The 26169-nt window shown below is 39.0% G+C and overlaps 1 protein-coding gene across 2 annotated transcripts; it reads left to right on the forward strand.

The window, feature by feature from the left end:
* The first annotated feature begins 16645 nt into the window (after positions 1 to 16645).
* Positions 16646 to 24508, forward strand: LOC113066643 (gastrula zinc finger protein XlCGF8.2DB-like). Of its 2 annotated transcripts, none has more exons than XM_026238582.1 (3): positions 16646 to 16690; positions 17113 to 17242; positions 21036 to 24508. In XM_026238582.1, exons 2-3 carry the CDS (start codon positions 17158 to 17160, stop codon positions 22094 to 22096), a joined length of 1146 nt encoding a protein of 381 aa, XP_026094367.1. In that variant the 5' UTR covers positions 16646 to 16690; positions 17113 to 17157; the 3' UTR covers positions 22097 to 24508. The 2 variants fall into 2 exon arrangements, with proteins under 2 accessions (XP_026094367.1, XP_026094375.1); XM_026238590.1 differs by lacking the exon at positions 16646 to 16690 and adding an exon at positions 16722 to 16794.
* The last annotated feature ends 1661 nt before the right edge of the window (positions 24509 to 26169 follow it).

A 26169-nucleotide genomic window follows, 5' to 3' on the forward strand; every position in this document is an offset into this window, starting at 1 on the left:
CAAAACACTATAAATGGATTCGCTGAACATTGATATCCATTATGTGCCGGTGCAATAGATGGTAGCCACAATCCTATTATCTTACTACAATCGTAAGGGATGGCATTCAATTGTACTTCAAGCTGTTTTGACCACATGTTCTGGTAAGAAAGTAGTCACTAAGCTTTTGTGATATTTACAAAGTTTCTGTTTTCACATCTACAGATATTAACTCCACATGTCTCCCTAACTAACTTCACAGATGTGTATGTAGACTGGCTCATGTGTTGTCCAACTCTCCCATTTTCCAAATGGCAGAAAACCTGTTTAATCATGAGGTAAGCACTATTTGATTCACTGTTATTGTTTGGCTATTTTTATACTTATCAAGATACAAGTGTATGCAATGACATTGCATGTTCACAATAAGATTTTATTTTTAAACAGAACTCCATGATTGTGAAGGAAGTCGAGGTTCCTGTCAATTCAATTGGTGATGCTGCATACCCCCTCAAGAACTGGCTTATAAAGGGTTTTATAATCCACCGTGCTCTGACCCCTCAACAACGGCTGTACAACTACCGACTGAGCTCAGCACGAATGGTTGTCGAGAACTTACTGAATCGCAACGATGTCAACAGCGCTCTGATATCTGATGTTGTGCTGCTTGGTGTGTTCTGCACAATATTTGTGAAGATGCACAAAGAAATGTTTCTGCCTGACTGGAACATCACAGATGTTTTTTTTGCAAAAGCGAATGTAAGATGTTTTCCAGGGAGTGGGAGGGCGTAATGCTCAAGTAATTCAGGAAGCTATTCCTTTGTTCACGCTATGCACATCCATTTGTACCAAATGCTGTCAAATTCCACATGAAAAACAAATTAAACATGTTAATGACTCAATAAAAAAATTATTTATTTTGGAAAGACTATAAAGTCTGTTGTGCCTGTTTACATTGCTGAAATACACAATATGAGAAATTGACAATGTAAAAAATTAAGGAAAAGTGTAGTTGAAGTACAAAAAGTAGTTAATGCACATAAGAAAGACACGAAAAATTTGTTTACAAAAAACAGAGCAATTAGAAAAAAGTTTTACACAACATAAACAAGCCTAAACACCATATAAAGTGTCGAATCTGTTAGTAAATAATCTATACAAGCAAGCAATAGTGTCAGTATATAGTGAAGCCCAAATATGAATACTTCCTAATTTGTATGATATAAATGTAGTTTTTATATAAATGATACAACTCCAGTTCTATAAATTCTTCAGTGATTGCTGTACAATAACAATCAACTCTTTTAACACAACAACCCTACTGAAGCTGTGATGATGACATCGGGTGGAACAAGCTGTTTTCTGTGTTGTCAACGATGCGTTGTTAAAATTGACAAGCGGGCACATAAAAAGGTGCGGGTGCAATGGAACTAAAATTGCTCACATCCTTTACATACACATTTAAGCTCATGATCTGATTGCTTTGTCTTCACAGTAAGTACAGTGATTAAGTGCTTTAATCAGTCTTGATGACTGCAGTGTGGCACAGAACCAAGTCAATCAAGAACCTGATGAAGATTCACTCAGTCTCCTGGGCCCGTATTCATAAAGATTCTAAGAATCCTCTCAGAAAACTCTTAATTTAGCTTAAAAAGTTTTACGTAGGAGTCTTAGCTTAAGAGCGATTCGGGACCGATTTGAGAGCAACTCTGAGTAAGGAAAAGACAAAAACTTTCATCTTAGTGAGGAGGCGGGGTTGACCCTGTTGCTATGTATGACACAATCTTTTGAAGACTGTGATTGGTTGGTTGTACAAGAAGGAAAAAAAGAGTGATTTTAATTCTCACTTTGAATTTACATGCATAATTTTACCTATTTGACCATTCTCTCTCTCACACACAAACATTATTTGTGTGTATATAAATCCTTTTTTTATTTACCATGCTTGTAATTTCCTATTAGGTATTTGACTGGCTTAGAATGATAAAAATTGTTCCAGTCTTTCCAATTACAGTGATTGCTGTCCTATTTAAGTGGCAGTTTGAATGTTGGTTTTAATCTATCAAACATGGAATCAAATCCAAGAAGGGGGAGAAAGCCAAACTGGACAGAGGAACAGTGTTTACTGTTAGCCCAGTTAGTGGATGAACACAGGGCCATTCTTAAAGGAAAATTCGGGCCGGGTGTCAAAGCAAGGGACAAGAAGCAGACATGGGAGCGTATAGCACAAACTATTAACAGTTCATTGCCCCTGCTTGTGCGCACCTATAAGCCTGCTATATTCATAAATGCAGTTTTTTGAGCCTGCAAGGTGGGAATGTCCAGTGGAAACAAAATGAACTGTGACATAATAAGATGATCTGAAAGTGCAGTAATTGTTTGTGTGTTCACTCTGCTTACAGAAGCTTGTGACAGACCCAAATCATCACTTTTGCATTGTTGCATTTTCCCATTTGCCAAATATCGTAATCTAGTGATTACTTTAATTTCCGGCGCTACGGCATTTCTGCGCTGTGTCGGAGATGTTAGCACGTCTCTAATAAGATCAGTCACAAACATGATCCCTGCACGATCTAATCTATAGCATCTTATTAACTCACTGTCATCCATTGTATGCAACACATTTCTTCTGCCTCTTCGTCTTTCTGCCATTTTCTCCTCTGCTAAAGAAACTCTTAAGCCTCTTAAAAGTCCTCATCCGTGCTCCTAACAAGTTTGACCTTAAGACCTTTTTAAGGGTTAAGATGCTTTCTGAATTACTTTTTTCTTTACTACGATGTTTTCTTTAATTTTAAGAGTAAACGCCCACATTTCTAAGAATTTTCTTAGAATTTTGTCACTAGGAGCTACTTTTTGCATTAAGATTCTTTATGAATACGGGCCCTGATCTTCACTTCTGGGTTTACTACAGTCGTTACTAAATATTATAGGTAATTGTTTTCAAAGCTTTTAACTTTACTAAAATCATATAAGACTAATATAATGAAACATGTACTTTTGATTATTTCTTATGTATGTACTTCTAGAGTTAGATATTCTAGATATAACGAACATGTGCAAAAGTGTTGTTTGAGTGCCTCATTACTTTTTACATTTCAACTTGATATGGCTTAACAATATTTATTGAAAACTGAATATATATATATTTTTTTTTTGGGGGGGGGGGGTATAATCTCTTGTAAAAGTTAGCACAAGAAGGGCAAAATCATGGCGTTTCAGAGGAGGGTTTGTCCACAAGCCCCACACAACTGAAGTGATACCACTGGACTGGCCAGTTCTCGTTGTCACAAACCATTTCTCCCTCCTCTGGTCCGGCACAGAGACACCACACTTCCTTTGTTCTCTTGGTTGCTTTTTTGGCAGGCTTCTTTCTCTGCCTCTTCTCACCTATTTGTTGTGGCTGTGGCTACTGTAGTTCCCGTAGCACACTGTGACCAGATGATGGTTGAGAGGTAGGTGGGATAGTGAAATATTACACAGCAAGTTCAAGGGAGAGCCATCTTCACAAAGAAGTCCTGTGTCTTTTGTAGTCGTGCATTCCAAAAAGCACTATCTGGAGCTATGCACAGAATCACAGTATCCTTCAAGGTCCACACTACAAAGTGGCAGTAGGAGCTCTCTGTCACAAACAGTTGGGTCTGGACTTGTGTGTAATACTGGTGATTCTTTTTAAGATGCACCTGACCATCGAATACATGTAAGAAATTGCGATCATCTGATGAACAAGCTTGAAGGATTGTGCAGTCCTTGTACTTTGGTGGGCATTTCACCTCAACGTAGCCTTTACCACAACAGGTTTAGGTTATAATGGCGTCTGGCGAGGCTGCTACCGTGGGAAAGGCCGGGTTGACAAAAAAAACACAAGTTTGCACTTGTCAATCGTTGTGCTGATGTGCTGTTTGGGCAGTGAATGCCCAAGTTGGGTAACCTACCCTCTTTACGATGGAGAGCTCTGTTCCATAGACGCTATGCATCGAGGAGGCCGTGACTCTCCCTGCCCGTGCACCAAACCAAAGAGATGACATGTGCTGTCCCCCTGTCTGTCTCTCCATCTGCACTGCACTCCTATTAAGGCCAGTTCCATTAACCTGAGTCTGTAGGCTCCGAATGGGCAGAACAGGATCTCTAGCCAGCTCACAGTAGTCAGGGAGCACACTCAAAATGGCAGATCCTGTGCCTGTCATGCTGATTTGCCGGTAGAATATTGCCAGCTTTTCTGGTGTTGGTGGTGTTGTTTTGGCCATACGTGTTCTCTGTGCTGGACTATTGTTGGTCTCACCGTCAATTTGTCTGTCCAGAGATCTTGCGTGTGGCTGCTGCAGATATAAAACTGATCTGGTGACCAACCTCTGGTTGCACCTTGCTGATGCTGCTTGGGATCTTCCAGTACGCCTCTGACCATGGCCTTCTCCTTTTAGCCGGACACAGGCATTGACCACGAAAGTGCAGGGCTCCAGTGTGGGTGCACGCCAGTCATCAAGACAGGTGCAGTGGGCTGAACAGACTTGCCCTGATAATGTTAAGATCACCCATGGAGTAAGAGGAGGCTCACTGAGTCACCGTGAATGCAGTACCTGTTAAATAAATAAAGGTAAATAAATTAGGGAAACAGTGAAAGGTATTTAAGACAAAAAGTGCCCACTTTTTTCTGAATTACAGTCTACACTTTAGATTAGATCTGTCTGCAGCCTCATCTGAATCTCATACACCTTGCATTTACACTGTTAATGGCTTTAATCTAACCAGGATATTTACTTCTTACAATCACACATTTAACTACCCTAACCAACCCAGAACTGGTTTGTCCACTTTGCAGCCCCCAACACGCAACACAAAAACCTGGTACAGTAAGTGTGTCATTTGGCTAAAATAAAATTACAACTATCTTCTATTCGTAGATCTGTCTAAAATAATAAATGCACAAAAATTAAAGAGCTCTGAAATGTTTAGTCGCGCCTCTGTGAAGTTCTGAAGGCGTTGCCCCTGGTAACTGATAGCGTCTCCTACCATCATGTCCGACCGGCTCAGACCCCGCCCAAATCAACCCAAATCAGCACGTGACTCCTCCCTCTCAATATAGTGTATGTAAGTTCAGTGCAGTTTATCAGCAACGAGTGGATGAAAACATCCAACGTAAATAGCATGCCGCAGAGCCCGCTGAAAATTCTGTCATCAACATATTAAATTAAATTTAATTAATGCATTTAGCAGACGCTTTTATCCAAAGCGACTAACAGTGCATTCAGGCTATCAGTTTTTACCCATCATGTGTTCCCGGGGAATCAAACCCCCAACCTTGCGCTTGATAGCGCTGTGCACAAGTGTATGAACATACGTTATTTTGGTGGGTTTCCAGTCAGTATCGAGTTGACTCCTGAGGTAAACCAAAATGTACTCCGTCTTGTTAATTTGCGATCTGGTGAAACTTCTTTTCCTGAGGAGAAGAAAACATAATTTTTCGAGAAGAGCAACAGATTCAAGGCATGCCTTGTTAACTCAAAGACGCCACCTAACACTAAGGTTTAAGACAACATACGTTCAGGTATTAACAAAATAACTTTTGATGATGAGCTTCCAGTTCATGTAAGAAAAACATTTACCAATCTAGTTACCATTGTTTCTTATAAAAATTGGGAAAACAAATTTTACTTTTTTCTAATAACATACAGTAAACCAAAAATTATTCAGACACCAGATATAATTTTTGATAATTATTTATTAGTGGGTGCAGGACACTATAGTTCATTTATGTGAGTATAGCTAAATAAAGTAAACTGTGACATCATACCCAAGACTTCTTCATACAGTGGACTACCAGTAAAACTGATAAAAAAAAAAAAAAAATGGGGCCAAAAATTATTCAGACACTTTGACCTGACCATGTTTTGCTTTAGTATTTTTATTTAATTGCTAATGTGATTGCTTGGTAATTGGTCACCAAAGTATTGATTGTTGTATAAATATTGTAATACTGCAGTTGTCAGATTTTTTTGGTTGATTGTAATCCACTACATACCTTTATATCAAAGTAGAAACATTATCAAGATGAATTTGTTCTGACAGTTCTTGTCATATTTTATTACCAATTTTTAAATTATAGCAAATAAACTTTGATAAAGAAATGTTAAAGGTTTCTAAATATTTGTTTATATCAATAAATATAATAATTTTTATAATTAATAATTTTTTGTTTTATTGTACACATAATTATTACATATTTATTTATTACACAATATGACACATTTTAGTTTATAGTATTTTTATTTTTTCTTCAGTTTGGCACTAGAGCCATCAGTTTCTATTTTGTCTCAGAAAGCTGTCCGGATAGGGTGGCCATTTCCACAACACCAAAAAGGAGGACACTTTGCGGCATTTAATAAGACAAGAATAATGGCATAGGACTCTGTAATCTGTAATCACATTTACAATGTACTCATAATACAATTTTGTCCATTATATCGATGGTTTCATGATACAGTGATTCTGAAAAAGCCTACTCTGTTCATTGGCGGACAATTTGATGTGGACCTGTGTGTAACGGAAGAGGCAAATAAAGTGTTTGCTCACAGTATTTGTATTTATTCAAGACATTGTGATGTCTGTTTCAAAAAAGTGCACAGTGCCTGGAAACAAAATTTCTGGACTTCTGAAAATAATGGAACTATATAAATAATTAATGGACTGCTAAAAAAATAATAATACACATTTCTGTTCTTAACAAAGAAGTTCACTCTCTGCAGCAGCTCAGGCGACAACAGCACCTCTAGGTTCATCATTTCCATCAAGGCAAGCCCCCATTGCCCCTGGGCTTGTTCATCTTCCGGGGTACACATAAAAACATAGCAAAAATAGTGTTTTCAGCCTTCAATTGATATTTCATATAGCCAATTCATAAAATCATAATGCTGCATTAGAGATCAATTTGGCTTAACCGCTTCCTACAGGAAATGAGTGTAGCCTATATATATTTGCTTCATTAAATAAAATACACCATACTCACCAAATAGTTGATTGTCTATCTGCAATACTTCTGCCCTTTCCTGGCTGCATCCAAGAGTTTTTTGTTTCTAATGAACTTCTTGTACACATCTGTGCAGGGAAAGGTGAAACTGACACGAACTTGGAGCACAGCCTTGACGCTGTCCACATCCAGACGATTCCTCTCGTTTCTCCATGCAGATGTCATCATTGAAAAGACTGGTTCTGTTTGTGCATTGCTGCATAGGATGGAGAAAAATAGGCACTGATCTTCCTGAGATTCACAAGTGGTACATCTGCTTTGGAAAACAGTTTCAGATATCGCTTCTCACTGTGGCATCCTTTCATTTCCAGAGAGGTGAAGGAAGCTTTCACCTTGGCATATTCCTCATACAGTCCATCCATATCAATGTCTTTCTGATTGCAGGCCTGTACAGCATCACTGTATTCTTCATATGACGCAGTTGGGAGGTCAAGCTTTGCCACTTTGCTATGAAAGCTGTTCTCAGAGAAGTCATATCTTTCACTTTTGTATTTCGTGGCTCTTTCATAGAAACCAAGAAAATCCTCCACACATTTATTTGCCAGGTAAGGGAGTAGCTGCTTGAGTTTGCTGTACACAGTAAAGCCAAAGAACCTGTCCCCCATACTTCTGTTTCTGTTCAGTCATTACCCTTAAACACACGTTATGGTGGACGATTTGGCCTCAAGTGCTTCAGTGGTGTCTAAGAACACTCTAAGAATGTGACTGAGGAAAAGAAAATATGTCTCAGACACTTTAATGCTTTCCTCTACAAAACATTTCCACAAAAACTGGGAGCACTGCTCCTCACCTTCACTCTGAAAGTAGCTGGTCAGGGGCTTTCAATACTTCAGTATTCTGTCAATAGATGGAAGCAGGGACTAACACCTTGTGACGACATGCCGTGACCGGTTGCATTCTTCCACTTCCACAAACTCACAGAATTCCTTTAACTGTGCTGTTCTGCTTGCTGACATGCTGAAATGGCTGTAAACCTTGAGCACAGCAATTTCAACATCAAAATCCAGGCTTTCTGCTGCGTATCTTGTTGCATTGTGTAGGATATGGGCTAAACAGTTTGCAGGTAGCACGTCCTTCTGACCGTACCTTTGTTTGATACATCCGTTGCCACTGAAAAAGACAGATTGTTTAATTTGATGTATTCTGAATGTATATGAACAGAGTAGGGCGCTAGGACATTCTCACACAAAGCCTTAGCTTTTGTTTTCCCACATAGCTTTAGATGAGTCTCTAATGCTGTGTTCACACCAAACGCGAATAGAGCGTCTGGCGCAAATGATTTCAATGTTAAGCCAATGCAAAGGCGCGTTTATGCACGTCTGGAAGTTTCGTGGCACGAATGAGGCGTTTAGCGTGGCGCAGAAGATGCGAATTTGCCTCATTCGCGCGTCTATTTCGCTTTTTCTGCTAATGCTAATGCTGCTTTTTGTGCATTTATGCATTTGACGTGAATTCGCGTCTGCCGCCTGTTGAAAATGTTTAATTTTGGCATAAATTTACGCCGCTTAAACCAATCAGGAGCCTGCTTGCTGCTGTGGTGGCAGGCCCGTCTGTAGTTCATAATGGAGGAACGACTGATATTATCGGTGAGCAGTCATCCAGAAATCTATGACACAAGTTCCTATTTCTATAGACAGGAATAAAAAGGACCTCGCTTGGAAGAGTGTCAGTGAGGAGATTGGGCAACCTGGTAAGTTGTAAATACACATTTCACTTTTGAGTCACAAGTTTATCGACCCGCGGCCTTTCCGCCGTTTTTTACAACTATTTACTTTTCGCTAACAAGGTAATCTGTTTATTCAGAGGATGTGTGCAGAAAAAAATGGAAAAGCCTCAGGGACACCTACCTGAAGGAGAAGAGGAAGGAGATGGAGAAGAGGAGTGGGTCAGCAGCAGGATCAGTGAAGAAGTGGAAGTACTTACAGGTCCTGGGATTACTCGAGCGCTTCGTAACCCCACCGGAGACCACCTGTAACATGTGTGTGGGGGGGGGGGGATGGGGGGGTTGGGGGGTCGAGACCCAGGTCACAGAGTACAACCACCCCAGGGACCAGGGAGAGGGAGAGCCGGAGGCAGGGGATACAGAAACAGGTGAGTGAGTCCTGTCATTGTTTACAGATGAAGAGTATAATGTAATATTTCTTTATATATATAATGTAAGATCCCCTGGTGCTTCGCCTGTCTGCTTCACCCCCTTCTGCTGCACCCACAGCTGTGTGAAGGCAATACTACAAACAATATCTGAACGTTACGTGCAGAAAACAGCAGTACAGTATCCACTCATAGCTTTAACATTCACATAGTCACATAGTAAAAAAATGTGTGAATTAGTCCCTTCACTAATAATCATTGTATTTGTATATGCAGACTCAATTTTATTGCAATGGGTGCCACCAAACATCTGCACACATACTTTTTAACTACTGTTCGTTAACATGTTTATCTTCCTGATGTTTATATGTCTGAAGTATAACTTTAATGATGTAAAATATGTTAAAGCAAGTTCAAAACAATTTCACACTTGTATTTAAGCACTGGCTATGTGTATGTCACTCACACAGGCAAATGTATTATTCCCCCAATATCTAGACAATTTTGTTATTTCAATTATCATCTTTCTGTCTTCTCATTGCACTGTGTGTTGTATTTTTGATTTCACAGGCCAACAGAGGAGGAGAGGCACCCGGTGGTCCCGTGATGGTCCGTCGGAGGTGGAGCAGATGCCGCTCGAACTCCTGAGGCGTCCTCCAGCCCCACCACCACCACCAACACCATCAACATCATCACCACCACCACCATCATCACCACCACCATCATCACCACCACCACCACCACAACCACCATAGTCTTCTGATGAGCACGTCCTCCTCAGCCTTCTGCCTTTTCTGCAGAGCATGCCGCCTCAAATAAAAGAAACTATCAAGTTTAAAATGTATAAATTAGCAATGGAAAACAGCACCGTTGTGCTAGATTTGGAACAGTCGGACCCCCACAGCCACCAGTAGGCTTTAAAAAAAAAGAGGCAGCAGGCTCTGCAGGAAACACAGAATGCCCTCCTTCCTCTTCTCCTGCATTTTGTTCCCTGAGGCTCTTTCACGTTACAAGTGAGGTCGTTTTTTTTTCTGTCTCTATATGTAAAAAGTTACATGGTTGTACATGTTTGTATTTTTTTACATTAATATCCAGATTATTTAGTTTGGCCTGAATAAATTATTTCTAAATATGATTAAATGCCTGATGTGGATCTAATGCACAACAAATCAAGTGTTTTATCGCATTTAAACTTGATTTCAATATATGACACATTCATTTTGTATTGAATGCTATTTATTCCATATCTAAATCTTGTAAGGATAACCAATATACTTTAGTGTGTCTGGACAGTGTTGTGTGAGGAAAACAAAGAAATCACAGGAAGGGTCCATTAATTTTGGAGGCTAGCTCCATTTATCATCATAACAAAAATAAATGACTTAATTTTTCAGTAATAACCTGAACAAAGAAATGGCACAGACCTATACAATTATTATACATCAAATGAGGAATGATCTTGTTCAGCTATGTTAACTATGAATGTTTTTATCATTTTACCTTATATACTAACGTGGAAAACCTACCATTTGAAAACGTTAATGACTCAGGGTCTAAATTTGTATGTATATATACATATTACTAATGGATGTAAAGCTCATTTAAGGTAGTCATGCTCTTCATAGGTTATATGAGCTGTTGTGGGGGAAGTCTTCAGCTGAGTAGGACTTCAAACACTACTCTGTCGGCTGCCATGCTATTGCTCCCTCCGCCGAGAAGTGTGCCATGAAGACATCCCTCACCCGGACTGCCTCTCTGGAGAAGTTGCTGCAATCCGACCCAGACCTGGCAGCGGCTCCTCTCCAGCTTGCCCCATGCCCCTTACAGCAGGTGTCTCATCTCCGAACACCTCATGAAGTTGTGGAGAACACATGTTGCCTTAACACAGTTCTCAGCAACTTCAGGGTGGACCTCGATGAGCCACCGGTACATCCACCACTGTGAGGAGAGGATGCCAAAGGCGTTCTCCACCACCAGTCGGGCTCTGGAGAGACGGTAATTGAAGACACGCCTCTCCGGAGGAAGGGTGCGTCCAGGGAAAGGCCGCATGAGGTTCTTCCACAGCGGGTATGCCTCATCAGTCACGAAGACATGGTAGACGCGCGAATGCACTCAAAATGTTCAGGCGGCAAACTAGACGCGGTAGAAGTGTATTTGACGCTCTATTCGCGTTTGGTGTGAACACAGCATAAAGATCTCTCTCTCAACTTTGACTCCACAGTCTACACTCCTGTATGACTGGTGATGCTTGACTGCATGATAGACTTTACAAAGCTCTGCAGCCGAGATTTTGTCCTCCTGAGGTGATGTTGCTTCTCTAAATAATGACCTCAGGGAAGACGTGCCCTTAACGTGATGATATGACGTAGCCAGCACGTGGAGGCTTGTTGACGTTTTAACCAATGATATATCAGTTATTTATCTGATACCTCTTTCAGCCAGTTTGATCAGAGATCTTGCGGCATTAGATGCTATGCTGCTGCATCCTAATAAAGATTCTAGAGCGTTTTTTTTTAAGCTGACTCTGCGCAACTCCAAAAAGCAGGACAAATGAGTGTCCGGCTTGAGGACACCGGACAGGGGGCTTAAAATCCTATATCTAGATTTCACATTTATAAATCTATGATGACCCTTTTTTATCTGAATTTTATTGAATCAGTCTTGACATTTTCCCTTGTAACTTGGTTTGGTAATTTGTCTTTAAAGAACAAAACTTATTTGAACAAAACTTATGATAAAATTTTTAGGTGGGCAAGTAAGTAAAAATAAATAAACTGACAAAGAATCGCCTGCGATTTTAAAATTGATTTTGTGTAGATTGTCAGTGAATTACGGCTCTGTGTAGTAAATGCCAACCAGTGTTGCCAAGTCTGTGGTTGTTTTTCATGTTCGCGGGTTGAAGCGACCCCAATATCAATAACGTGATATTTAGCCCCTAACGTGAATATTACTAAGGGAACCCTGCCAAAAACATGTATTTTTATCGCCCGGAACTAGTTTTGAGAAGCATTTGGGCAGGTTTTGTTTTGAGAACCTGGCTATCCTTTACTGAGGAGATGCGCATGAAAATCGCATAAAAATTTTTGAACAGCCCTTGTGAAAACGCACCATTTTTGTGTGTCTCTTTAAATTCATAAGACCTGTTTTCAGAAGAGGGTGGAGCTTAAAGAGCTCATGCGCCATCAAAACAGGACAATATTAAGCAATCTGATTTCACTGTTTAGTAAATACATGATTATGAATTACACAGACGGAAAGCATGGTGCAAGTCACATTGCTTTCATGCACAATTTTTAACTAACGTTACCACATTCCTGTTTATGATCATTCTGGTACCATGTGAAAATATTAGCAGTGAAAACAGGCAGAGACAGTGGCTTTAGCAACATAGGGCCCCGATAACACAGAACGCATTTTTTAGGGTCAGACAACAGGCTCTAGATATAGACAGAATTATAAGCTTCAATATTAGTGACCACAACACTACATTCTTCTTAGTAGGCCTGTCACGATAACAAATTTTGCTGGACGATAAATTGTCCAAGAAATTATCGCGATAAACGATAATTTCTAAGGGTGTACTCACACTAGGCATGGTTGCCATGAACCGGACCAGATTACGATTGTCCCCCCCCCCCCACTCCCCCTCTGGCGTGCACTCACATATAGGGTTTCAGCATTCGTGCCGGAGCACGCTTACGTCATTATGGTGCTCGTATGAGGATGTTTGCAAGGTACCAGCTGAAGTGCAGCAAGGACTTTGCAGTTTTTAGTTTTTATGCGTTTTGCACCTCTGCCTTAGACCAAAGCGACCCTTTCCCTGCCATGTTGGTTTTGGAGCGTCGCAAAACCGTGACGCAACGCATCCTTTTCCGTGTTCCAGCACGGTTAGCGCTCACACTGCATGCGAACCGCGCCCGAGTCCAACTGAACCGTGCCCTGGCCCACCTCTTCCAAGCAGGCCAGCGCCGGCTAATCGAGCCGCGCCCGGGCACGATTCGGAGCACTCACACTAGTCAAACGAACCGCGCTTTGGTGGTCAAACGCATTAGGGCACGGTTCAAACTGGCTAGTGTGAGTACACCCTGATATAATGATGATGGCATAATAACGCAGGTACACCTTTTCAAAGATTAATAAACTTTTATATTATTTTATGGCAGATTCAGAGTAAAAAATACCAAGATGTTGACTTTGTGTGGCTTAAAACAAAAAAAAAATTGTATGTTAAATTATGTTAATATGCCAGTTAGGGATGCTCATATTGACCATTTAACCGTTCGGCAAAAGTAAAAATTTTGACAGATGAAGTTCACATATCGCGTCTTTTGGGCACTCAAGTTTATTATTTCAAATGTGGTATGCGCGGTCATTTTTTCCAGGCCCATCCGCACCACATCTAGTTAAAAACATCTCAGCTTTTCAGAATGACGCAAGCGCACCAGGTCATGTGACAAGAACCAACTCAATCAGCTTCCTTCGGGGTGAAATTACCCCAAAAAATGGGGCACCTCTGGAGCACAACTGCCTGAGCGCTTTGCAAAGGAGAAATTCAAAATGGCATACATGTCTGTTTCAATGTACTTATTTTGATAGCATGTCTTGTTACCACAGTAACAGAGCCGGACAGTAACGGAGTACAGTACAATTTTTAGGGATCTATACTTTACTTGAGTATAATTTTTGGGGAGTACACATGACTTCACGCAAGTACATTTGAGAAGCAAATATTGTACTCTTTACTCCGTTAAATTTTTATCCATAACCGTAAGTACCCGTTACTTCAGCCCCATCCACACGGAGACGGAGCTTACCCCAATACGATCTTTTTTTCCCTCGTCTCAAGAAATATCCACATCCATATGAAACCACAAAACGATGTAGTATACATGCCAGACCAGCATGTGGCGCTGTAATTCTGCCACAGAAATACACTTAAAATGGAGAAGACCTGGACTGTGCTCACTTTGTGCGTGGTATACAAATGATCATGGAACAATACATTTATTAATCTGTTAATGTTAGTTAATAAAAAGACAATCGTTCAGTGTTTGTTCATGTTTTTGTTGATGTCATGTGACGAGGTGTCTGACTAGGGGTGAGACGTGGGCTGATGACGTCATCATTTCAGAAAATGTACAGATTTGCCGAAAAATGAAAATGAAAACGGCAGATCCATGTCGACGAAACGAATATCCGATAAAAAATTTGAGAGACAGAAAAAAAGGAAAAAAGAAAAATCTCGGAAACCCTCTCAAAAGTGATTGGATTTTGCAGGCACCACTGATTGGGACAGCCTATCAGCAATCACCTTCAGCTTTCTGCCAAAGACTTCATGACATTTGATTGATTTGAAGTACAGTACACACACACACAGAGTTGTTACACATAGATTGAGTGTGAGAATGGTATTGTGGTAAATGGTATTCAGCTGAAAGTATGTTCTCCTGCTAATTTTATTTTTCCTTCTTTGTACGCTGACCTAAACAGAGATGATTAGCTGATTTTCTTTAATCAACATTATTTTCTCTTCTATGAAGTGTGTATAACAGAGGTGTGTCAGAACATTGCTATATTGCCTTCTTTACTGGTTTAGGTTTATTGGTTTGATTGATGAAAAAACAGAGAAACTCACATGTACACACAATTGTTAGCTGAATTTTCTTTTCTGATATTACACATTAATGTAAGCTGAGCATTTGTTTTATGTTCTTGAGTATGCGGTGTGTTTAACAACAAAACATCCATTAAAACCCTAGCAGAGGTTTGTCAGAGCGTTACCATTGTGCTATTGCCTTGTGGGCAAGTGAGAAATGAGTGAGTGAGTGAAGTGACATTCAGCCAAGTATGGTGACCCATACTCAGAATTTGTGCTCTGCATTTAACCCATCCGAAATGCACACACACAGAGCAGTGAACACACACACAATGTGAGCAGCCATTTATGCTGCGGCGCCCGGGGAGCAGTTGGGGGTTCGATGCCTTGCTCAAGGGCACCTAAGTCGTGGTATTGAAGGTGGAGAGAGAACTGTTCATGCACTTCCCCCACCCACAATTCCGTCCGGCCCGAGACTAGAACACACAACCCTTCGATTGGGAGTCCAACTCTCTAACCATTAGGCCACGACTTCCAAATGTTAAAGTAACATGGTAAAAAGATGAATATGACTTGATTTTACTTTCGATTCCTTTTACAGTCTCCAAGGTATTAACATTAACATTTGTCATAACATATGTCTGTACATAAATGTAAGCACTGTGGCAGTAGTAATGCAATATTTAGAAAATGTACTCTTGATACTCAAGTACTTATAAAAACAAGTACTTCATTACTTTTACTTAAGTGGACATCTGACTGTAGTACTTTTACTTGTACTTAAATAAAATTTAGCAAGGGGTATATGTACTTTTACTCAAGTAATGAAGCTGTGTACTCTGTCCGCCTCTGCACAGTATCCAGAAGATGTTCATTTGGGGTAGTTAACATTGCTCTTAAAATATAGTTTGCTTGTTAGCTGTGGTTTAGTAATCATCTATTATTTTATACCAGGGATGTCTAATTCAGTTCCTGGTGGGCCACAACACTGCAGAGTTTAGCTTCAATTGTAATTGAGCACACCTCAGTCAAGTTCTTCAATACTTAGGTGGGTTTGCAGCAGGTTAGAGCTGATCTATGCAGGACTGTGATCCTCAAGGAGCTGAAACCATTGGTTTCTCTCAATTTGGCCATTATTGATTTCTCTTCTATTGTTGCTTTTAAGTGGGTGTTAACTTGTATTTATCTCTTTTCACCCAAAATCTGAAAGAAGAGAGTGAAGAACAGATGAAATACAAGATAAAAATCCTTTAAAGGAACATTAATTCATAACTGGACAAAAATTGTATAGTTGCTTACATATTGCAAATACTTTTAAATGAGAAAGAGCTCAAAATACTGGAACTATATGTCATTTCACCTGCCAACAATGTGAAAAGAGTTTTGATCAACAAGGAAAACTACAAGTCCACATGAGAATTCACACCGGAGAGAAGCCTTACACCAGCAAACTGTGTGGAAACCGTTTCCCTAATAATGGAAACCTTAAAAGCCACATGATGGTTCACACTGGTGAGAAACCTTTTACCTTCCCTCAATATGGAAAGAGATATTCAAATAAAAACAATCTTAATGACCACATATATTAATGTAAATGTAAAGCATTTAAATAATGTGGTTAAATGTGATTTTGTTTCTTAAATACACAGCTTTCATGCATTACTAACATTTTACCCGAAGATAGAGCAGAATAACTTTTGAAGTTTAATCATTTTCAAAAGAAGTGAATGTCTCAAGATAACAGGAATAGATTGTGAAATCAATCAATCATCAGCATTTATTGAGAAAATTAAGAAAGAACAAACATCAATTTTATCATACATTGAATAGTTGGCTATTGCTACAAACATACCCGTGCTACTTATGGCTGGTTTTGATAGATTTGTTTTCTAATGTAAAATGATTATTATTTTAGCGTGTAGACAAAACTTTTATTTTGGAGTGTCTTTATGACGTCATAAGGCTGCCTCGCGCTCCAGCGTCTGTGACTCGGCTGATAAAAGGTGAGTGCTTTAATCTTTTCAAAGCGTTTAAATCAGTCAAACCTATTTGGAGAATTCTACGTGGAACTGTACTTATCCTTACCTTAGTGACGTGGTTATTTTATGTGAGTGAAACGCATTTTGCTCAATGTATTTGAATCGGTTTATCTTCTCACGAGTTCAGTCTCTTCAGAAAGTAGTGATAGAGAGCCGTTCGAAACGGCCAACTGAATCAATTTCATCGTAAAATGATTCATTGATTCGAATCCACTTGCTGACACACTCAAAAACAAACACAAACGTGTTATCAATCAGTAAATGAATTTTATTTGTGTGTTTTTTTTTTATAAAGGACATTTTAAGGACACTTATTTATTTTAGTCTTTTTTTGTCCTTAATTGAGCTACTGAACTTTTATTTCTGTTAATTATTCTCTTAAACAGGAAAGAAAGTGTCTAAACAGAGACAACTCTTGGATTGATCCAAAGATGGCGTTTATTAAAGAGGAGAGTAAAGACATGAAGATTGAAGAAACATTCAGAGTCGAACATCAAGAAACTGAGGAACAAACAGGTTGGTTTATTAAAATATACAGATCTACAGATATGGGTTTTTTTTAAAGAATATCATGTTAGTAATTAATGTAATTTGTGTAACATTAAACCACCAAAAAATATTATATTCTGTTATGCAACTGTATCAAAAAATAAATAAAATACAATTTTATATATAAGTCATAAAATGTGTATAATCAACAACTTTAGTATTTTTATTTTCTCAAAAGCGCTCACTGTTCTAGAACATGATTGTTTCCAGGTAGAAGAAAACTTACAGTAGTTACTGCTGCACGCTGCCTAGATTTGTTCTCGATTTAAAGAGCTTTAGAGAACAGATAACATCACCATTGAGTTTATAATAACAGAGTGGGGATCTTATTCACTGCAGGTTCCTTCAAGATTTTTCTGTGGGGTTTTATAATAAGGGTTTTCAACTTAAAAAAAAAAAAAAAAAAAAAAAAAACTAGTTAAGCTTAACTTTACTTTTTGTTGTACGAAGTAAAAATTTGAGAGAATTGTTTTTTGTTTAAGTTCTATTTTACAAAAACAAACCTGTTCAACATGAAATTAATCCTCTGGAGTCGATTAACGCGTATACACGTTCTGAGTCATTTTCTCCCGATAACCCCGAAAAGAACTTAATTTTCACTTTCAGTTTTAATCGTACAGATAGGAGCAATACATCAATTGAATCTGTAAATGGTCTGCTTTTTTGTATACAGCCATAATAACAACAGAACTTTGTGCATTTATAAAATAAAGATAACAAACAAGGTGTGCTGTCTGCAGCCTTTGTCTGGGCTGATCTTCATTTAGACACGCGTCATTAAAATGAATCGATTCCAGAGGGTTAAAGAGGCAAACAGACACAGGAATTGCTTGTAATACCAAGTTTTAGACAATGTTCAAATAAGTACAAGCTAGAAAAATAATAAATAAAGATATTTTTTTTGTTAGTTTGTTTTTACAGTGAAGCCAAGTTCAAAAGAGATGAGTTTTCAGGTGTCGCTTAAAAATTGTCAGGGATTCAGCATTCCAGATAGGGGTGGGAAGATCATTCCACCAGCCAGGAATGGTGAATGAGAATGTTCTGGAAAATGATTTTGAGCCTCTCTGTGATGGTACCATGAGGTGCGCTCACTAGCTGATCTCAGATTTCTGGAGGGGATATAGATTCGTAATAGTGAGTGGAAGTAGGCGGGTGCTGAAAATGTGGCTGTTGTATATGCGAGCATCAATGTCTTGAACTTGATGCAAGCCGCAACTTTTAGCCAGTGCAAGGAGATAAAGAGAGGTGTAATAAGGGCTCTTTTGGATTTGTTGAAGACTAGTCGTGCCACTGCATTTTGAATCATTTGTAGAGGTTTGAATGCATTGTGAAGAGCGTTGCGATAATCCAGTTTAACAATGACAAGGGCCTGGACAAGAAGTTGTGCAGCATGCTCCATTAGAAAGTGCTGTATCTTTCTGATGCAGTGCAATGCAAACCTGCAAGATTGAGCAGTCTTTGCAATGTGGTCTTTGAAGGTCAGCTGATCATCAAAGGTTACACCAAGATTTCTGACCAAAGTTGATGGGGAAATTGTGAAAGTGAAATTCAGCCAAGTATGGTGACCTATACTCAGAATTTGTGCTCTGCATTTAACCCATCTGAAGTGCACACACACAGAGCAGTGAACACACACACACACACTGTGAACACACACCCAGAGCAGTGGGCAGCCATTTATGCTGCGGCGCCCAGGGAGCAGTTGGGGGTTCAATGCCTTGCTCAAGGGCACTTAAGTCATGGTATTGAAGGTGGAGAGAGAACTTTACATGCACTCCCCCCAACCACAGTTCCTGCCGGCCCGGGACTCGAACTCACAACCTTTCGATTGGGAGTCCGACTCTCTAACCATTAGGCCACGACTTCCCAAATTGTAGAAGAGCCTAGCTGAATGGAAAAATAATACAAACCTCAATGCAAACCTGCAAGATTGAGCAGTCTTTGCATCTGGCCTTTGAAGGTCAGCTGATTATCAAAGGTTACACCAAGATTTCTAACCAAAGTTGATGGGGAAATTGTAGAAGCTGAATGGAAAAATCAAACTGTAGACTTGGAGTCGCAGGGAAGACAAGAAGCTCAGTCTTTGCCAGGTTGAGCTGTAGGTGATCTATTCTTTCATCCATGCAGAGATGTCTGCCAGGCAGTCCAAGATCCGTGCAGCTACTGTTAGATTATCTGGTTGAAATGTAAGAGAGCTGTGTGTCATCAGCATTGCAATGGTAGGAGAATCCATGTGGCTGTATGATGAGACCCAGTAATGTTGTGTATACGGAGAAGAGGTAGGGTCCAAGAACTGATCCCTGAGGAACCCCATTGAAAAGTTCATGTGCTTTGGATACCTCCCTTCCCCAAGCCACCCTGAAAGACCTATCAGTAAGATATCAATCAAACCAGCAATGTGGAATCCCTGTGATGCCCAGTGATGAGAGGGCAGACAGAATGATCGTATGATTGACCATATCAAAAGCAGCAGATAGATGCAGCAGAATAAGAACTGATGATTTGAGAGGAGAAGTTTTGATATTTCTGCCTCAGTGAGGGGACAGAAGGAGAAGATGGGAGGTTTAGCAGTGGGTGTGGTTGGTTTAAAGTCCTGTGTGTGTGTGGCTGAGAACTGACTACCTATCATTCTGGTTTTGTCTGTGAAGAATGTGGCGAAATCATCGGGGGGACAGAGGAGAGAATCGAATGTTTTGAAGAGATTATGTGTGTCTGGAGTACTGTTTATCTTGTGCAAGTATTACGATTTTGCAGTATGGACTTCAACAGAGAAAGATGAAAGCGGAGGAGGTTACATCCTCAGGTATGACAGATCTTTTGATCTGCACTATTTTATCTCTGCTGCCCTGAGTTTGGTCTGGTGCTCACAAAGAACATCGAATAACCAGGATTTAGAAGTGGCAGCCTGGAGGAAAGAGGACAAGTATTGTCTAGACAAGAGGTTAAAGTAGAGAATAAAGTGTCAGTTGCTGCATTCACATCCAGAGATTCGAAATTGGTAGGTGAGGAAAGAGAGGAGTACTACGGAGGAAAGATGGGAGGGGGAAAGAGAGCAAAGGTTTAATCTAAATGTAACTGGTATGGGGCTGGGGGCACAAAGGTAGCTGAATGTAGTTTAAATGTAATGCAGAAATGGTGAGAGATATGTAGATACCATTGCGTGTGTAAATTAAGTTAATTTGGTTGCCTGATTTGTGTGTGCTTGTAGTGGTAAGTAATTAGAGAGCAAATGAAGCATTCGCCCATTGCTTTGTTTTGCCCACTGATTAACTTTTGTAGCTTGAATAAACATTTATCTATATTCAATTTATAGATTATACAAAGTATTCTTTATGTGAAGATTGTTTACTATATTTAAAAGCCTAATAAAGAAAAAAAATCATGGCTTTCAATGATGCTTTAATGCTGAATGGCTATAATTAATGGTTACATTTGAGGGGAAAATGTGTTTAATAAAGACACCAATAAGTGTATTTGTATCAACAACACTGGCCTTCATTAGTAATTGGCTACTTGGTAAAAAGATGCCATTAAACCATATATTTTAAATACACAATCTTTATTTTTGCATTAGTTTGAGATTTTAATGTGAAATTATAACAATATAAGTATATTACAAAAATGTGTGATTACTGTAAATGTGCAATTCATTTTTGTAATCAGTTGATTATTATACATTTTTATAATTTACAACACTTCTGTCAATTGGATGTCTGTTGCTTTGTGCCATTAAACTTGTTTTTGTCTCTTCTCATCTCAGACCTGATGGTGCTGAAAGAGGAGAGTCAAGAACTGAATGAAACCGAAGAGAAACGGCATGATTTCAAACCTGGAGAAAAATCGATTGGTTGCTCACAGAATGAAAATAATTCAACACCAAAAAAAGCTAAAAAAACAAAAACTGCAAACCATAATTCCCAGATGAGAATTCACACTGGAGAGAAACCTTTCACCTGCAAACAGTGTGGAGAGATTTTCAGTCAAAAAGAAAGCCGTAAAGTCCACATGAAAATTCACATTGAAAAGAAACGGTTCATATGCTGTCAGTGTGGAAAGAGTTTTACACGGGAATGTCACCTTAACACCCACATAAGAAATCATACTGGAGAAAGACCATTCACCTGCAAACTGTGTGGGAGCAGTTTCACACAAAATGGACATCTCAAGACTCACATGACAGTACACACTGGAGAGAGACCACACATATGTATTCAGTGTGGAAAGTATTTTACACAGAAAAAAAACCTTAAGGTGCACATGAGAATTCACACTGGAGAGAAGCCTTACACCTGCAAACTGTGTGGGATGAGTTTCATACGAGTTGGAGTTCTTAAGAATCACATGAGAGTTCATACTGGAGTGAAACCTTACACCTGCAAACAGTGTGGAAAGAGTTTCACTCGTCAAGAAAACATTAAATATCACATGAGAGTTCACACTGGAGAGAGACCGTTCATATGTGTTCAGTGTGGAAAGAGTTTGAAATATAAAGAGAGTCTTAAGTATCACATGAGAATTCACACAAGAGAGAACGGTTTTAAATGTCATCAGTGCGAAAGGAGCTTCACAGACACAAATCACCTTCAGGATCATGTTAAAATTCACATCGGAGAAAAGCCTTTCATGTGCCATCTCTGTGGAAAGAGTTACTCAAGAGAAGATAACCTTAAGGTTCACTTGAGAGTTCACACAGGAGAGAAACCTTTCACCTGCCCTCAGTGTGGAAAGTGTTTCACAGCAAAAAGGAATCTAAAGATGCATGAGAATTTACACAGGAGAGAGATACATACACATTTCTATTCTAAGCAAACGGAAACATAATTTGCAAAATCATTCTACATTTACATTTATTCATTTAGCTGTCACTTTTATCCAAAGCGACTTAAAATTGCTATATATGTCAGAGGTCGCACGCCTCTGGAGCAACTAGGGGTTAAGTGTTGCTCAGGGACACATTGGTGTCTTACAGTTGAACCCGCGTCTCTCACACCAAAGGCATGTGTCTTATCCACTAAACCAACACCACCCGGTTCTCGTAAGAAATTGCAGTTTTCCTTAGAGTGACGAGGTTTTTAAATAAAAAGGAGCTGATTTTTTGGATTACCCCATTCTCATTTCCTTAGGAAGGAACAGGAACGGTATTACATTAAAAATAATATCCCAATTTTGAAACTTACACCTCTTTGTCTTTGTATGAAATCTGAACTCAATTTTAAGGGTATTGTTTCTAGATTTCTTGAACACTTTAAGAGTTCCTCCTATCCAACATTTGAAGACATCCTGGGAGAAAGACCTCAGTATAGACATTTCAAAAGACACTTAGACCGAGGCCCTTCAAGGAATTATGTTGTGTTCCATCAGCTCTAGCTTTCAGCTCAATAGTGTCCAAACACCAATGGTGCGAGGACACTCTTGGAATTGCTTTCTTCATCGTCGTCTCGTTTAAAGGGAATCACATTTTTTGAGAGGCTAAACATGCTCCAAAACTTTGCACACTGGTGAACTGGTGGAATTTTACATCTGTTATGTTTCAGAATTGAGTCAGGTAAAATGGCTCGATAGCACCAGCTATAAAATTTAAACAAAGCGCCCCCCAGGAACGCTTTACATACCTTTACATACGAAGTTGAAAACACAACAGGAAGCCATTTTGAATTTACTCAGATTTTTGTTAAGTTTTGTCCATTATCAGCCTTCATACTTCAACAATCTCCTCCTACAGCTTTAATTGGATAATCTTCACATTTAGTGAGTGTAATCATAAGTCCTTTGAGATGTTAAATTACAAAGATCTTGAGTTTTTGTCAAGGGACGTGTCTCGCAATGTCTCGCAATGTCCAATCTGCCCCAAACTTAACACTTTTTTTTATAAGAGTTTTGTTCTGAACACATGTCCATGCCCATATTCCTATATAGTCATAGCACCGTCTACTGGTAACAAAAAGTGTCATGTTTAACACTGTTATGCAATTGTAAATAGGCTAGCAACATGCTAGAATCATGTAAAAAAATAGCTAAAAACACTTAGCTAATTTGCTAAAGCATGCTTTTTGTTGCTCAGGCAACTCAGGCATGCAATTTCCAATCTGCCCCAAACTTCACATGTTTGGCCTGAACACTTCTACATGCTCATATTTGGCTATAGTCATAGCACCACCTACTGGCAACAGGAAGTGACACATTTAACGCTGAGATGCACAGTGATATATGCCATAATGTGCCAAACATGCTAGAAACATTCAAGCAACACTTACTGAGTGCTAATGCTATTCATGCCATGAAGCAGGAAGTTGTTGTAACTCAGCCGTACAATATCTAATGTGGTCCAAATTTCACACGTTTGATAAGATTCCTGGCCTGAACACAGCTAAAGACCAATATTCAGTTATAATCATAACACCACCTGCTGACAACACAAAATGTTTTGTTTTACATTAACTTTAAACATGCAGTGTCCTATTTGCCGCAAAGCTGCTTGTGTTTAGTAAGAGTCCTGGCCTGAAAACATCTACAAGCCAATATTCAGGAATAATTTATAGCACCAAGGAAATAACGTGTTGGGTGCAAGGGCCCTTTCTATATTGCATGCAGCTTTAATTCATTATAAACTTGTGCATAAATTGCAATATTCTCATACCAGTTTACATTCATTTTATTTTCATTCTATAGCAGGGGAAATATGTTGAAATTTACTTCACTTCAGAACATTCATTCACGGATTTGCACAGCGTCTTCAGATAGAGACGAAACTTGCTAGAGAAAAGTGTGAAGTGTGACAATATAGCTCTGTAAATTAATACAATTTAAATAGGGGGGTGTGAGGCCTGGAATCGGGTACTGTTTATGTAGCCTGTTGTAGTTATTTTGTCTGGTATTCTGGTCTGTGTGTGTGCTCAGATCTCCTATTACACCTTTAAGGTCAGGAATTGGATACTTGTCAAATGAAAAGTTTGATTCCACCTATCGATTCCCTCACCTGTAAAGCCCTCTGCATCGCAGGTGATCCCACACACCCGTCACACAGCTTCTTCAGTCTGCTGCCATCAGGGAGGGGACTGCGGAGTCTCCAGGTCAGGAACAGACTAAAGGACGGTTTCATTCATCAGGCTGTCAGGAAGCTAAACCCCCTCCCGACCTGTATGCACCAAGGGTCTGAGAGTAATGCAATTTCAATTCTCTCTGTGTATGTTCTGTACATGTCGAAGAATTGGCAATAAAGCAGACTCAACTTCACTTGATTTCTATGCGTACTGGTATTTTATTCCAAGCAACAGAGCTAGTATGTAACAGATTTTTTCCCCTTATTTCACTTTTAAAAGAAAACACCAATATATTTCATTATTCTACTATGTTCTTTCCTCGAATTAGATGATACTTCCTTCTCCCATCTCAGTGCATGTACTCAATCGCTCTAGTGCACGGCACCACTATGCTAGCATTTAGCCTAACACCATTCATTTCTTAGGATCCAAAGAAGGATGAATTAGGTCACCAAACTCTTCCATGTTTTCCCTATTTATAGATGGTTACATGAATAGTTACACGAGTAAATGTGGTGAAACAAAATGTGGAGATTTTTCTAATCGGATAAAATTTTTTAACTATGCTGAAGTCGAAGTGCTGCAAAGTACTATTCTGTCATTCATTACAGTAATATCACTCCTGAAAACTCCCCCTCTCTAACTCTAACTTTCAGGACTGATGATTTTACCACATTCATTTATACTGCAAAATCTTTTAACAAAATTTAAAATGAATATAAAAGAAGTCAACACTGAAATAAATTGAATAGGCCATATAACATGCAAGCTTTGACAAATTTGATAACTTTTAGTGTGTATCGGTTATATATTCAAATTAAAATTATGTTTGTTAATCAATTTCCAGTAACAGAAATATGCTTATTAGATAACATACATTTACACTTAGCAGACACTTTTATCCAAAGTGACTTACAAATGAGGAAAATAGAAGCATCAACACCACACTGACCTGGGTCGCCAGTAGCAAATAATGGACAAACTAAGTAATTGCGCCATTCAGAAGCAAAAAAAAAAAAAAAAATCATAGCAGCATACAATATATCCGGAGGTGAATGTAGCAAAAATATCAAATATGCCTAGTGGAACAAAAAAAGAATAGAGCAAGCTAGTGTTAGAAGCTAGTTGTGAGTGCATTTATTGCATTAAATATATATTTTGTTTTTTGTGGTGTCTGAATTAGATTGTAGAAATTGTATTTATTTATTTGCAGTTTAACAGGTTAAAAATATGTAATGGCACAATAAAGCGATGTTCACTAGCAGAATGCAAATTTATATTATAATCATATAAAGATATATTTGTATATTTTTAAATAAGTTAAACACCTAGGTTAACTCGTGACATGGGATTTTTTTTAATGCAACTTAAAGAAAATCACTCGTCACAAATTGTGACTACTTTTGTTACTTTTGGTGCTTTGTCAAATTTCTCTCCAAAACACAACCCAAATATTTTTCTTCTCGTTAAGGTGTAATAATTACACTAAGTCTACACTAAGCCTAAGTCTGCGGTTGTTTTTCATGTCCGCGGTTTGAAGCAACCCCAATACCAAAAACGTGATATTAAGCCCCTAAAATGCGAATTTTACCAGGGCAACCCTTCAAAAAAAATTATATTTTAACTCTGGGAAGCAATTTTTATCAGGGAACCTCTTGGAAACGCGATTTTAAGAAGCAACTAGGCAGAATTTGATGTGAAAACATGGCAACCCTGATCTGAACGCACGTGCTGAAGATATACTTCTAATCACAGGAGCATCTTTACTGATGAGATGCGCATGAAAATCGCATTCGATTTTTTGCACAGCCCTAAATTTGAGTATGTCAAATTTAAGCTAAAATAACAAAAAAT

This window comes from Carassius auratus, chromosome 4, assembly GCF_003368295.1.
Source record: "Carassius auratus strain Wakin chromosome 4, ASM336829v1, whole genome shotgun sequence".
Classification (NCBI taxonomy): domain Eukaryota; kingdom Metazoa; phylum Chordata; class Actinopteri; order Cypriniformes; family Cyprinidae; genus Carassius; species Carassius auratus.